General features: G+C 34.8%; 1 protein-coding gene across 3 annotated transcripts in view; it reads left to right on the top strand.

Annotated features, from left to right (window-relative positions):
- LOC113523456 (RNA-binding protein Musashi homolog 2) overlaps positions 1 to 16,887 on the top strand; it is a 185,540-nt gene that overhangs the window by 145,092 nt on the left and 23,561 nt on the right. For 2 of the 3 annotated variants that reach the window (XM_052894815.1, XM_052894814.1), the window contains exons 2-3: positions 14,343 to 14,485; positions 16,606 to 16,823. In XM_052894815.1, the coding sequence (XP_052750775.1) occupies positions 14,343 to 14,485; positions 16,606 to 16,823 (361 nt within the window). The remainder of the gene's footprint in view (positions 1 to 14,342; positions 14,486 to 16,605; positions 16,824 to 16,887) is intronic. The other variant, XM_052894816.1, reaches the window with a different exon arrangement.

The raw sequence follows: 16,887 nt of genomic DNA, 5'->3' as shown, positions 1-16,887 counted from the left end.
ACTAATAATTGACATATCAAACATTTTCTATACACTAGCCTGCTATGAATTGAGAAAAATAGCAACTGATGGTGTATCTTTCGTCTTCTTTTTACTAATTATATTTGCATATGAAGAAAGGAGGCAACCATATGATTCACAGTTTTTATTTTATTATTCCTTCTATGTAATTACTTGTTCTTAACTATTGTGAAGAAACTATTATGACAGTTAGGTCAGTCAGTCAAATCAACAGTGATATATATATATATATATATATATATATATATCGATTTCTTTGTACCATTTTAGTACGGAACCCTAAAAACAGATTATGATTATCTATGTCTATACTATTTTGTTTCGATACAAATATACATTTTTAATGATATAAGTTTTTTTTTTTAATTAGAGGACATTTTCTTAGCAACATTTCCTCTTTATAATCATAGACAAGGTATAACGTGGTTATATTTTTCTATTTCCGTTTCCGCGTTGAGATAGTCTATTGTAAGGCACAATGAAAAAGTGAAGCATGTAATTATTTGTCTTTAATTATAGCTGTTAATTAAGATGCGGACGAAAGTGAGGCCATGAAGTGCGTTACGAATTTATATATTTTTAACGTTATTCATGGTAAAAAATTGTCTTTTGCAATAATCATTGTTAGAAAAAAAAGTTCTCAACTGATTTAAAAAAATAGGAGATTGTCTTTTTTATGTTTGTTACCTCATAACTCGGTCAATTGTAGACCGATTTGGCAAATTCTTTTTTTTATTTAAAAGTATATATTTCTAGATCGCTTCCATTGAAATTTTATCGAAATAAGTTTAGTTTGAAATTAAAATAACTGGTTTTACCACAATTGAAGTTGATTTATTTTTTGTGGGTTACAATCTTAATTACTATAAAGCTTTTTGCTTTGACACTTGTAAAAGGTAAACAAATTAGTAATGGAGTTTTTATATATCTTTTTAATATGTAATAATTGTTTATCTTTGGGCAAAATTAAGAAAAAAGTTACGAGTAAAATCAATTAACCCTTCTTTGCATGTTTTTTTTTATTAGTAAAATCAAAGTCATATAATCAAAGTGATATAATTCATGTTTAAAATTAAAGGAAAAATGGTTAAACCAATAAATTTGACAGCTATATTTTTTTTTCTGCAATGGACATTAAAAAATTACCCAGACACAATCAACTTAAAGTGAACTTGGTCTTTTATATAAGTTGTAAGCATTCAATGTTATGATGGAAATTTCCACCATTATGCAAAAAAAGGTTAACTCCTAAGAACATCAATGCATTTATATAATTTCTAATTTCAATGATTCGTCGTTAGTAATCAGATCATTGACAATCATGAGATCATTGAAGCATAATGTACCTTCTGCTTCAACTTTAACCAAAAAAAAAAAAATTAGGACCTCTGGTACTGTTTATCTATGGCAAAAACAGTTTTGATTAATGAAGCTATCTGTGCGTGTAGTCCAGGGTTTATGCGACAGTATCCCCACGCCTGCTCCAACCATAACTCCGAACTCTATGGTCCATTAAACACATCAAACGCAGAACCAAGGGTGCATGATATATGCAGTCTGTGGGACCTGTCACGCTCATAACCGGCCGTAAAACGCAGGGTGCCGGTGGCGGAGTTATGGCAGAAAAAAGATAACGTCTTTGTCTTTGGTTTTGTTTTGGCGCGTGACTAAATTTATATTCTGTGAATAAGTATTATGGAGGGCAAATAAACAGTTGTAGAGACGCTTCGCGATTGTTAACTATGTCTAGATATATTTTTGTCGTTGGGTTAGAAAGGAAATGTTAGATGAATATTTTTACTAAATTTTTTTGTAATTTGTTTCTTAGGATAAGGTATCGCCAGAAAAAAACAAACCGATGAACGATGACGTTTTAAATTTAGAACGTAGAATCTTGAAATGATAAAATTATCAATTAATTAAAGCTAGTTACGCAGAAAACAGCCATCTCTTATGTGGATTGGCTATATTCTTATTAATCAGTATTTTAAAACAATTGTAAAATCATACCATAGTAAGTAAAAAAAAAAATCTTTTTAGTGAGCCATTCCCGGGAAGCATAGATAAAGAATAGTATGAGGGCTTGAGAAATACTCTGTTATATTTTATAAAAAAAAATCACAAACTTTTTGGTATCCACAAGATTTGAAGATATATTATAATATAATATAATGTAATTTGGACTATTTTCCAAGCTAAGCTTTTCTCATTTGAGCCATTATGCGTATGTGTCGTGGCCAGTACAGCCAGCCCAGCTCCGTACAGCAGCACAGAAGCTTCCTGGGATCTTCACAGGCCTCGCGGAACGACCTCACCGTTCCGAGGATTTCTAAATGTTGATGGGCCACAGCTTCAAATTCCAGGATTACGTGAGCAGCCGTTTCTTCGGTGTCGAAACAGCCTCGACATAGAGTGCTGTCTGTGGCTCCTATTGTGTATAAATGTTTGTTTAAAGGACAATGGCCCGTTATTGTCTCTATTATTGTTTTAAGGGTTTTCCTGAAGACATGTCATTTAGGGTTTATAAATTAGGATAGTAAACCAGCTTGCTATAACTCTAATTAAACTTGTTAAATGTAAAAAGTGCTTTTTTTATGGGTAATAATGAAATGGTAACCCCGCCCGCGCTACCAGTATACACTGGCGAGACACCAGTGAGAGATAATTGGTGAAAAGGCAGATCAGTTAGCCCATCGTGACGAATTCAACGATAAATTAGTCACGATGGTTTCCAGGGGGGACCGCAGGTCTACCTGATAAGGTATATTGGTAGCGACGGGGACTAACCTCCCCATTACTAACAATCCCTTCCCCCCTGTAAAAAGTGCTTACTGAAAAATGTATCAGTCACAAGCGGGACGCTGTCCGCCCACTTAAAAAAAAAGCAAATTATTTAATCTAAAACTCCGACGTGCCAGTCACTGGGGATGTTTAATGTGTACCAATAAAATTCTCGATTGCGGCTATCGTTAACTAAATCGATTCGCCAATCACTCGAGACGGCCGAGTCAGCGTGAACTTACGAAATGTTGCAAGCGAAAAACACTATTGCGTCTCCTTTGCGGTTGGGTGTTACTCGGTAATGACTAATCGTGGTATTGGATATTCTGTGGTCTAATGTCAACATTGAAAGCGTAACGGTTAAATTTCGAATTAAGAACAACAAGCACGGTAGTGATGCGATTTCTTTTTTCTTTTATTGGGCTCTAAGAACAAAGTATTACATAGAAGGTATAAAATAAATAACAACTGTAAATCATATGGTTGCCTCCTTTCTTCTTATGCAAACATAATTAGTAAAAAGAGAACGAATGATACACTAACAATTGTCATTTTTCTCAATTCGCTGAGTGATTACACTCGTGTGCGTGTTTTGTGTGTACCTAAGAACAAGGAATTACATAGGAGTGATAAAATTGTCAATTCATAGCAGGCTATAAGGCCGTATAAAAAATGTTATACGGCCGTATAACCCTACCAAATTCAAATACAACCCGCTTGCATACTTTCTACATAAACTTTGTCCAATATATAATGTAGTAATGTAAAATTTGTCATTGGTCAATGACATATCTGTTATTGGGGATATTTATTTATAATAAAATAACTAATAACCTAACCGTTATCTTCCACAAAGAAAATCGATTTCAATTATAACATATACAGCAATTATTACGGTTTTTCTAAATTTTCTATGGAACTTATATGTGTTTATCTGTGATATCTGTGATATCCAAATTGGTTTACAACTAACGCAGCACATAAGGTATGAGTTACTAAGAGAATTCATAAAAAAATATAACCGAATCTTTTTTGAAGTCGATTGAAAAGGATGGTGTCATCGATATTCACTTAAGCGTAATGGAAATAGTTCTTTGTCCCCTCTGAAGTGAAAAAAAAAACTACCAAGCATAGATAAAAAAATAAAAAGATTCTCAAGGAAAATACGCCACATCACGTCGAGAAACAATTTTGTCTAATCCAAGACTATTTAGATGGGACTTTTTTTTTCAATTAATTTCCCGCCAAGTCTTTGCAAAAGGCGAAGGACTTTACCTACACAGCCCAATCACAAATTGATTTTTCTATTCCATTCCATTGAGTAATGGAGTTTCTGGAAACATATCTATTTATATAACAGGTCAGGTCGAATCACCCCATATTTATTTTAATATTCCTAATCAAAATAGCAGCGATATTTGCAACTCGTAATGTGATCTTTTGGGTCGACAAGTTCGATCGCTCCGCGTCCAAAGGTCATGACCTCGCCAGTAAGAGACAGACATACGTCTCATTGCTAATTGATTCAGACTGATATTAGGTACAGTTGGGATAATTAGTAAACTGGACAAATGCTTACAAGTTCAAATCACTTTGAACTAAAAACGTTTATAGAAAAACTATACATGTAACCAATTTATATAATCTGAAAATTTTACATTATAAAGTAGTTATAAGGTATGATTTCCATTATTTTAGAGTGTCATGTTATAAATAAACGACATGAATAAATGAGCCAATTTGAAATTCATTTTCTCATATTTTATCGTGTAGTATTATATATAGCATATAGAACAATATTACTTTAAGGTTACATAGAATCATTTTCCAATTTCGTCAGTATAAGGTGAGTGCCGACTTATTAATAAAATAGTGATTGCTTTTTCTGTTGATATTTATGAACAAGTCAAAATATTCCTACTTCAGTGTAGGATCTACTAAGACATACCATTTTGTACCAAGAAATTTTTAATTATATTACTTCAACAATTGGTGAAATTTAAATATGTAATTGTAACTTATACTTTTCTACTTAACTTACTTTCTTAGTATATTATAATTAATTTATAACTATAATAATTTTTGTAATTTGTCTTGTAATTTTATATTCTGTTACCTTGTAATTGTTACTTTTTGGCTGATGGCTTTCGCCAAAGTCACAATAAATGAAAAAAAAAAAATTATGAACAAGAATAATTTTTTTTTCGTGTATTGTTTTTTTTAGATAACATGAATTTCGCGCCTAAATAAATAAAATAGTTTTCACTGTAACCCTTCATTTTTATAGATGCCAAAACTTAGTAAATTAGTTTTTAAATAGATAAAAAAAAAAACAGTTTGTATTCAGCCCAGCCAATTTGCTTCGAAACTGGATCGTCTGAATTGAAATTTGATATGTAAGTCGGTGACCCAAAAGGCTCAAGACAACTAACGTCATATTTTAACAAATTAACACAAAACAATAGAATAGAAATAACATTTATTCAAATTGACTTGTTTACAAACATTTTTAAATCGCCATTTTTTTTTATTGTCCTGCTGGGTTCGGGACGTTGTTATCTGCTGAGAAGATACCGCGAGAAATTCAACAATTAATTTTTTCAAATTATAATAATTAATGTGACTATATTTAGAAAATTATACTCACCTGAAGGAGACTTTATACAAAAGTCATTTGCTTGGGTACCTCTGTCCCATTCGTGTTTCTACCGTGAAGCAGTTGTGTTTGCATGACTGTGTTTCGGTTTGAAGGGTGGGATATGGCGTGAATTTACTGGGTACAGAGGAATAACACCTGAGTCCTCAGGAATGGCAACGCATGGGGGGTATCATGGGCGAAACAGTATACTCTGTTATGTGCATGGTACTGCTCATGTCTATAGGCGACGGTTATCACTTTCCATCAGGTGGGCCGTCAGCTTGTTTGCCATTCTAAGTTGTATAAAAAGATCTGAGTGTACAGACGGCGGGAAGCGACTTTGTTTTGTACTGCATAGAGATTTATATCTTACAGTTACGTTGCATATTATGACATACCTTAAAGCCCTCCCCCCCCCCCTCCTGTCCCCTGCAAACCATGGTGCTGAATTCCAGTTGTATTCATCACGATGGGCTAACTATCCTGCTTTCATCCTCACCTATCACCCCTCACTGGTGCCCCGCCAGTGTATTTCGTTAGCGCAGGCGGGGCTACCATTCCATTATCGTACGTTAAAAAAATTCTGGAGTAATAGTAAGCGATCATTGCAGCTATTTAAGAACAGTTTGCTAGTACTAGACTAACTGTTGTTAACTATATACCCTTGCAGGTCGACCCCCACGCGGTCCCATTTAAAAACTATCACGGTTAATTCTTGTTGAATTCGTCACGATGGGCCAATTGGTCTGTATTCATCTTCACCTATACTTTCTCACTGGTGCCCCGCCAGCGTATACCGATATAGAAACAGCGTATAGCGGTTTCTCACCCTATTAAAAAATATAGACTATTATAGGTCGACCTCCACGCGGGCTGAAAAGCAACTTGATTATTTCTAGATGAACTCGTCATGATAGACTGCTTCCGCCCCCACCTATCATCCTTCTACTATTTCATTATTATCCCATTAAAAAAAGCATTAAGGCAGGTCGTATGCTTAGAAATTATATTACAAATTAAGTGCCTACTTACGATGAGGTCACCCACCTTTCGCTCTTGTAGAGCGAAAGCCACTCCTTGTTGGAGGAGCATTTACTTATATTTAATGTCATTGTGCCCTTAGCTTCTCTAGCTAGAAAGATTTAAAAAATTAAAAGGTTTATAACAATTTCAGATTGTCTATGGAAAATTAAATTCAAAAACTCAAATATGTAACTGTGCTCTATGTTTGTTATAATAATAAATTAACAGTTAGTTTCTTAATCTATGCAAGTAGTTATTTACTGAATTGAATTATGAAAACGGGTGTAATTTGATTTTCATGCGAAACCAGCCACGAGAAAATGGCCGCGTCGTAAAGTGAAGATGCAGCGATGGCGCGCGCATGCGCGTTACGTCGCTCGATAAATGCACCCTTAGGCTGTAAATTTCACGTTTCGAACTATTTAATTGTTATATTTGGATTATCTATACACTTATTTTACACTTTTCTTTCGTTAACCGGACGGCACACGCACACACTAACACTTGTTAGACCGGGGGCTCGCCGACCGCTCCCTGGCTGGGTGGATCTGAAAAAAAGACGCAGCACTGTATACCAAGTGTTGTCGACGGATCCCGTTGTTGGTGATTTGCTGAGCTGGCGACACCTCCACCAACTTGTCCGGACGCAGCAGTAGACAGGTACAATACTGCTGTGACAGGACAATATGGCAGAGGCGCGCGAGGCGGCGGCGGCGGGAGTCGGAGAGCGTGTGAGAGGGCGCGTGGCTCAGCGGCGCGCCCCGCCGTCTCGCGCATGCTCAGTACCAGCCGCCCACCCTTACACACCCTCAATGAACAGCCCCCAATCAACTATCGATTTTCAACAACAAAAAAAAATTAATTCATTATCTTCTGTGCATCTTAACTTTCGTCATTTACTTTTACTATCACATATAAATTATTATATTACAAAATATTATTATAAAAGTTGTTTGCCTCACTTAAAAAGAAGTAAAATCTCGCTATTTTAATAAAAAGGGTCAACTTTGCTATTCAAATATTTCGTAATAGGAATATATTCTTATATCTGTAAACGTCGTAGATAGTTTTCTTAATCTATGACTCTTAATAAGAAACATACAACCGGATTAAAGTATTATTAATAAAAAAAGTTAAGAGTTCAAGCCTTTTTTTTTTCACTTATAGAAATATTGACTTAAAAATACTTTATTTCTGTTTCTGGGAAGCTTTTCAATACTTCGTTTTCATAATATCTGAATTTATTATATTACAAACTGCTTACGCGGAAATACTTACAATTTCCGAGGTTAACTTTTAATTATTTCTTTGTTCTTTGCATTCAGATTTTTTTTTTCTCTATTTAAATTTATAAGATTACATGAAATTTTTTCGCAGTACCTCCTTGTTATTCGGCAGTTTCGAATATGAAAAAAATGTATTGTGGCATTCCTAGTTCAATGAATGAGTCGAGATGCGACTCGAAAAGTTTTCATCTTTTTTATAACGTACCATAAATATGAACATAGAATATACAGTGACACCCCTGGTACTCCTTATGCATCACCATTAATTAGGTTTAACATATACAAAAGCCATGAAAGTACAGCTGATTGACGGTGGAAATTTGAGTGAAATTGAGATGTTTGAAGACTCACAGATAATTTCCTAAAATTTCTTTTAGATGTCGATTCAACTGGCTCTCTGTTGACAGGTTAAAACCATAAAATATAGGATACATTTTCGAAATATATTTTACTCGGCCTAATTTGAGCAAAACGGGTTCGTTTCTTTTTAACCGACTTCAAAAGGACTAAATTCTTATTTGGACTATGTTTTATGTGTTCATTACTCAATATTTTCACACATTTTTCAACCGATTATAATTATTTTTTTAATCGCTGCGTTGATTATTTATTAGCTTTATCCAAAATCATCATCATCATTATCATTATATTAGATTTCATCTGTCCACTGCTGGACATAAGCTTCCCTGTCTTGTTTTCTAGTAGTTGCCATACTTGGCAGGCGGATTGGCAACCGCAATTAAGCTTTGGTGATGTTTTAACAGGAACGCTGCTGCCCAATCAAAATTATTCATACAAAAGTCTAAAATATTCAAATTTAAGATATGTAAGTTTATTTTCCAATTTTTCTGCAAGTACCTACATTTTCTACGTATCTTAAACATGCGAAAATATGTATAAAAAATTTACTATCCTATTAATACGTACAATAAGTGCAAATGACGATAACTCTTGAAGGGATTATGCTTCTATTGTAATTCAGTAATCCGAGCACACGTCCCTCCGCCTGTCGCTTCATAACGAATTGTACGAAAGCTCACCTCTAACCTGTGATTGTTACTGTGAAATGGCTGTCACGAACGGTGCGCCTGTAAATGGAGTAATTTATGTGGTCTTTATCGATAAATACTTTATTGCTAATGGAATTTGTGACGCTAGATATACATATGTTGTGTAATAGATGAAAATTGTACAGTTCACGTTGACAGACAGACTAGTGGCATATGATAGGCGAGAATGAAATAAAATCAAGTGGAACATTGAAACCAATTTACCTAGATATGACCGTGATGATTTTCAAAAGAACTCTTTTTTCTTTTTTTTTTTTTATACAACTTAGAATGGCAAACAAGCTGACGGGCCGTCAGCTTGTTTGCCATTCTACTAAACCTAATGGAAAGTGATAACCGTCGCCTATAGACATGATCAGTACCATGGACATAACAGAGTATACTGTTTCGCCCATGATAACCCCCATGCGTTGCCATTCCTGAGGACTCAGATGTTATTCCTCTGTACCCAGTAAATTCACGTCATATCCCACCCTTCAAACCGAAACACAGCCATGCAAACACAACTGCTTCACGGTTGAAACACGAATGGGACAGAGGTACCCAAGCAATCGACTTTTGTACAAAGTTTCCCTCTGGTAAGCAAGTCATATTGCAGCCAAAGGTGCTGCTATCCGATCAATATATAATATATAGATAGATAGATACTCTTTACTGTTTCCTTCAAAAGATTACAATCGTAAATTTACTATTATTTTCATATCCGCCTTTTACTGTCCACTGCTTAACATAAGCCTCCCCCTTGGAAGAATTTGTCAGTAGTTGCCAACGCTAGGCAGGTGGATTGGCAGTTAGGTTTAGGAGATTTTTTAAGAGGGCCGCTGCTGCCCATCTCTTGCCCTCACTTAGTCCTTTAATATTAATAGAAATACGAACAATTACAAAAAAATATTACACTGAGAAAACAATAGGCGACCTTATTGCTAAGAACGATCTCTTACAGGCAACCTTTTTATACAATATTTGATTCTATTATGTATAACTGTTATATTCGTTTAAACTTTTAAAGCAACAAACGACGTGAATTTCAATTAGAAAGATTTAAAATTGTCCAGAGCCATCATTGGTAAAGTAGGACGTGTAGACTGAATGGAACCACAAATTGTATGGACCAGAAAAAGATAAATTACATTTTTCTTGATTTATAGTTGGGGCGTTTCATAAAAGAAAAATATTTATAACGTCGGGCATCCATCATAAGTTTAAGAAGAAGATTACGTAAGCAAATAGTATGATAATTCTTTTTATTTCCACGTAAATCCCGGCTCACGAGTCTCGGAGCAGGTGTTTTGGTTTCACTAATTTACATTTCTTAAGACTTAAGGATTAAGTGTTACGCTCACTGTAACTAAATTATCATTATTATAAATATTACAAATAGACGTGATATAGTTAAAAAAAAATTGTTAAATAAATTCGTAAGACGCAATAAGGTTCTCAATTCGCTTATATATTTTTGAAGTGTGGATTTCGCCACTTCTGAATAAATTCTGATAATGTTTGCAATTGACAGGTTTTACTATTTATTGTATTGCTTCCTTATCAATTTTGTTATGATAAAATGCGTAAATTCGTATTTCCTTTTTATAAGAGACAATTATATTTATTTTACGCTATTGTTACGTACTCTTTAACATTTTGATTAAATCTAACTTGCCATTATGTGTGATCAGGCTTCGAAATATATTTATGTCGGAAATATTTCATTAAATTAAGAGTACACGACTCTGTAATCCTGTATTAAGTAATTAAAGCTATTTTGCGTTGCTAAGAACGTAACAGTCGACTTCTCGGGAGCAGACTTAAATCCAACGTGACAAGGCCTAACTTACCACCGACTCTTGGATTAATTAGATTCGTTAACAGTGCTTACTATCAAGTTATCTCTGTTATTTAAACTGACATAAAAAGTTTGTTTTCCACATGATTAGAACTTATGACTGTAACTTACTTAGGATTTCTGGTCGGGGCAATAAACTAGAGTGAATATCTAAATTTAAAACTTAGATTGAAAATCCAAATTTAAAAGGATTTAAATATCCTCATATCTGGAAAGAAGCCTTTATTATCCCCCTACCTAAAAAAAATATCCCCACAGTTTTTTCCGATTATCGACCTATATCCATTCTTCCCTTCCTTTCCAAAGCTCTGGAAAAGTTAGTACATCAGCAACTCAACTTGTTTCTGTCCAAAAATAACCTTCTTAATCCTTTGCAATCTGGTTTCCGCGCAGGTCACAGCACGACTACTGCTCTTGTAAAGATCTCTGATGATATCCGTTTCGGAATGGATAGCTCAGAGCTGACAGTTTTAACATTATTAGATTTCAGTAATGCTTTTAATACCGTCGATTTCGACATTTTGTTGCAACTGATGACTTCTCTCAACATATCTCCAACGGCAATTGAATGGTTTCGTAGTTACCTGGTTGGACGTCGGCAGCGTATTCGTATCAACGACTCTTTGTCATCTTGGTGCAGTACATCTGCGGGCGTGCCCCAGGGTGGCGTCTTATCTCCTCTTTTATTTGCCTTATTTATCAACAATATCACATCTCAGCTTCGGTCTTCCTACCATCTTTATGCAGACGACCTTCAAATTTACTGCCGGGCTCCTCTTATTAATATTTCTGTTGCAGTAAATACAATAAACGAAGACCTTGAACGTATATCTGTCTGGAGCAAATCCTATGGTCTTGCTGTAAATCCGACCAAGACCCAGGTTATAATCATAGGTAGCCCTAGTTACATTTCCAGAGTGGCTTTGAATGACCTTCCTTCTGTAGTTTTTAATGGAATGAAGTTAAACTACAGCGACCGCGTTAAAAATCTCGGCATTTGTTTTGATAGTACTTTATCCTGGTCACCTCAGATTGCTGAGATTAGCAGGAAGATGTTTGCGGCAACTGGATCCCTTTACAGGTTGCGTAAGGTTCTTCCTATGGATACCAAAATTGCGCTTGCTCATACATTGCTCCTCCCCATCCTTGACTACGCCGATTCCTGTTATTCAAATGTCACTGAAGAGCAGTTAAATAAACTTGAGCGTCTTCAAAATTTATGTATACGGTTCATATTTGGACTTCGCAAATATGACCATGTATCCCAATATCGTACACGACTCAAGTGGCTCTCTATCCGTCTTCGTCGTAACTGGCACATCCTTTCCCTTCTTTACTCAATTCTCTTTAATCCAGTTACACCTCATTATTTAAAAGAACGTTTTATGTTTCTTGGAGAGAGCAATTCTAATTCTTATTCTTTACGTAGTACTGACAACCTCCAACTCATAATTCCTACCCATTCTTCCTCTTTCTACTCCAAATCCTTTTCCGTGCAAGCAGTTCGTTTGTGGAACTCACTCCCTACCTCTATACGGTGCGCTTAATCGTTGCCCATTTTTAAAAACTTAGTTAAAGCCCACTACCTATCCTTATAATCACTTAGTCCTACGTATTTCCAGTTTTATGTGTGTTATATATATGTGTATTAATATGGTATATTTATATGTATTTATGCGTATATATGTATATGTATGTATATATATTTATATGTGTATGTGTATGTATATATATGTATATGTTTGGTTGTATGTGTTTATTTATGTATGTATATGTATATGACTATGCTGTCACAAATATTATTTTTTACAAATCTATCTTTTTTAACGCGCCACCTACCTACTTATGCTTTAATCCTTTCTACCCAAAGGTTGTCTGGAAGAGATTGCTTAGCAATAAGACCGCCTTTTGTACTACACTATACGTATTGAAAATTGTTTTAACCAATCATGTTATGTTGGTGCAATAAAGTGTTAAATAAATAAATAAAAAAAATAAATTTCCCAAGTTTGATACTCTTTATAGACCATTGTTTTGAGTTATAAAGAGATGTGTAATGATATAAAAATGTATATACTTCTGTAAATGTGGTAACAGCAACAGTACCTTATTATTCCGGTCACGATATTGCCAACAAAAACCTTTAGCTTAAATTCTACTGAGGCGAACCTTTTATTGAAATATTCAATAAAATGACAAACTAAATCAAATATTTGAAGACAGAAACCGCGCCTGAATACCAGTAGCCCATAACCCGCGAGAGGTTTTTACACTCACCCTGCTATGTGCCACCGAGAGAGATAAACAGATGGAGCCAAGTGCGTTAAAAAAGGATAGGATATATAATAAGGGAATAAGAGCACAGGAAGGGTTAGAACGAGATAGGAGATACTTGAAATTGAAAAATGAAATGCGCAACTCGGTGTCTGTTTCAATCAGCTGGTTGGGTGATATAAAAATTGGCTTATTTATAGTGAAATGAAATGTATCTCGAAAAGATCTAGACACGTACCTTTATTTTAGAAAACTGACTATTTACTTATTGTAAAACTAATAAATTGACTTTGAAACAAAGGTTAGAAGAAAACATCGCGGTGCATTTTTATATAAAATTGTAATTCATATGTACCTATACTTATTTAATATGAAATAGAAATGTATTTCGGCTTACTTTGAAATATTTACGAAATGTTATTTCTAAGTAATACGTAAACGTATAAAAACACAAATATTTATAATTATTTGACTACCTATACATTTAACTTATATATTTAATAAACTTAAATGAATATAGGTACATAATGTAATAAATACATATATGAATTTGTTTAATATTCCGAAAAAAAAATAAATTTTCAATATAAACACATTTAAGAAATTAAAATAAGAGAACATATTTGTTTATTATTATTATTAATATGTTCTGTAAATTAGTAAATAAATTTAATTAAAAAACTTTACGAGAGTAAGCAGAGATAGTCACAAAAATACTGTGGCCTAGTATCCGGACCCTTCATAATTAATCCCTATTGTAATTATTTAACGTTGACCTTAATGCAACGGCACGTTCTAGTGGGGTCAACTCGGCTACTGAATGCATTACGGCGTATAACTATTAAATTATGTATTTTATTATATTTTCTAGGTACACTTAATTTAACATATTTAGTTTATAATTCAAATTGGAAAGTTCGAAATGTATTACATATTCATAATTAATTCATTAAAAAAAAATTGATAAAAACCGACTCGTTTTTGTTTACGTTCTATCGTAATTAAACGTCAAGTTTGTGACATTAATGACAGGTATGTAGGGATTGTTTGAAATTAATGACGTAACGTAATTATAACCATAAACAATATATTGTTAACATTTGTACTTATAAGCGAATTCTTAGAATTTGCTTGTAATATGATCGCTTTATTTGAAATGTAATTACTTTGCTTTGATAAGATATTAAAAATTAAAGTTGTCGTCGAAGCAAAAAAAGTTTTCTTCATTTATGCAACTGGCCGGTTACAGAAATAAAAAGAAAAAAAAACCGTGTTTTGTTTTCATAGATTCCCGCTCAAGCGTCACAGATTCAGTGAAAGCGTTAACTTGAAATCGCGTTGCGTAAACTGAATTTAGTTATTCTGATCAGTTGACGATCAGTTGTGACAATGATGGGATTGTATTCCAGCGGGGCGCTGGGTGGTGTGGAAGTACTGGACGGAGGGTTGGTCGGCGGCGAGCTGACGGCCCACGTACTGAGCGCACAGGCGGCGGCCGCGCATGCCGCCGCCGCTGCCCACCAGCAACAACAGATGGCTGTACAACAAATTAGTAAGTCTATTTATTTTTTGTCGTTGAACTATGTACCTACCTATTGAGTATAGATAAACTTATAATATTTTTATTAACTCATCTATCATAATGGTGCCTTATTCAAAAGAATGATTGAATCAGTGGGTAGCTCAGGCTGTTCATTATTTCTCTGGTATATCAACACATAAAAGGGTGTTACTATATTGCCATAGTTCAGGTATTTTGGGGTTTTTTTATGGTGTTATTCATGTATATTATTCAGGTGAAGATTGACACTCCATTCAAGTGCCCTATCAGTTTGTAGGTTCAATTAAAAAAGTAAGAAAAAGTTTATACAAATGTTTATATGTCTAATTTAAATTATTTGAAGAAATTGCATAAGTACATAAATGTTTTAAATAAATAAGTAGGTATGGTTCAGTTTTATGTTATTAAGAATCTTCACACCATGTTCCAAATGGGGTAGACAGAGAATTTAATATCAAAGGACTGTAAATATATACATCTTAAATATTATATTAAAAGACACTAAATTGATTTGAATAAAATCAATAGCTGTTAGGAACTTTTATTTAAAACTAGCTATGCACCCCGGCTTTGCATAGATGGATAAAATTTAAGGAAAATTATAATTATAGCCTATGTCACTCACAGATAATGTAGCTTTCTGTAGGTGAAAGAATTTTTAAAATTGGTTGAGTTAGTTTATGAGTTTATCCATTACAAACAAATAAACAAATCCTTCCTCACTATAATCTTAGTATAGATTACACAATGTGTAATTTGATTAGAGCAGGGGTTCCCAAACTTATTTTGTTTACTGCTCACTTTGAGAATAAATTATATTTTTTAGTGCACCCCTTTTTTTCACCAACATAAAAACCCTTATTACTTCAAGTTCAACAAATCACCCCCCAAGCCTCTACACAGCCCCCACTTTTTTTCTGGATCTCTTACTGCCCCCCTTTAAGTCTGCAGCACCCACAAGGGGCCGTTATCACCCATTTTGGGAAGGCTGGATTAGGGAGACACTTTGTACAAAAATTCATCTGCTTGGGTATTTTTGTTCCATTCTTATTTCTGCCATGAAGTAGTTGTGTTTGCATTTAAAGATTGGGATATGGTATATATTGGGATTGGGATATAGCAACCAGCAAATTGAACTGATTTTTTTTTCTTTTTATTGTGATTTTTTTAATTTTGTTAGTGGTAATAAAGATTATCTATCCAGAGGGAGACTTTGTACAAAAGTCGATTACTTGGGTACCTCTGTCTCATTCGTGTTTCTACCGTGAAGCAGTTGTGTTTGCATGGCTGTGTTTCGGTTTGAAGGGTGGGATGTGGCGTGAATTTACAGGGTACAGAGGAATAACACCTGAGTCCTCAGGAATGGCAATGCATGGGGGTATCATGGGTGAAACAGTATACTCTGTTATGTCCACGGTACTGCTCATATCTATAGACGACGGTTACCACTTTCCATCAGATAGGCCATCAGCTTGTTTGCCATTCTAAGTTGTATAAAAAAAAATCTAAAATATAATGTGCACATGAGTACCTAATTATGAAAAGATTTTTTTTAATTATTTCAAACATCTGTTGAAATTGTTGCCATATAAAATCGCATAATAAGAGTATGATACTGCATTATAAGAATACCATGTTGTAGGCAGGATTACTGTATCTACACTAATATTATAAAGAGGAAAGATTTGTATTATTGTATGTATGTATGCTTGTAATGAATAAACACAAAAACTACTTTGCCGATTTCAAAATTTCTTTCACCATTAGAAAGCTGCATTCACCCTGAGTAACATAGGCTATATTTATTGCTAGAAAAGATTAGGGGTCCTTACTAAAACTTTAGTAACGTAACTCAAGGTGTAAAATAAATGCTATAAAATATCTTTGGTCGCGCGCGCTGCGGAAGCTATTGGTGATAGAACAAAAGTATGTTCTACAATATTGAAGGAAATATCAATAACTACAAAAAACTTGGCGATATTATATGTCCAACTATTATCGTTATGTCACAATAACCACTTTTTAAAATGTTGTTAAAATGTCCACCCGTGCGAAGCCGGGGCGGGCCGCTAGTTATCAATATAGAAAAGGGCAGCTAACTGTAATAGCAGACTACCACCCGACAGAGACGTCGCCGTCGTCGGGCCGCTCCACGCCGGTCACGGGCGCCGCCGCCGCCGCCGCGCCCACCGGCACCACCTCGCCGTCGCCGAGCAAGCTGTTCGTGGGCGGCCTCAGCTGGCAGACCAGCTCGGAGAAGCTGCGCGAGTACTTCGCCATGTTCGGCCCGGTGACGGACGTGCTCATCATGAAGGACCCCGTCACGCAGGTGAGGAGGGCGAGATGGTAGCTGATCGGATTAGGATATTTGATTAGATTCTACCGGATTGTAA

This window comes from Galleria mellonella, unplaced genomic scaffold (assembly GCF_026898425.1).
Source record: "Galleria mellonella isolate WM207_F2 unplaced genomic scaffold, CSIRO_AGI_GalMel_v1 utg232, whole genome shotgun sequence".
Taxonomy (NCBI): Eukaryota; Metazoa; Arthropoda; class Insecta; order Lepidoptera; family Pyralidae; genus Galleria; species Galleria mellonella.
This window is presented reverse-complemented; position numbering and strand designations above follow the sequence as displayed.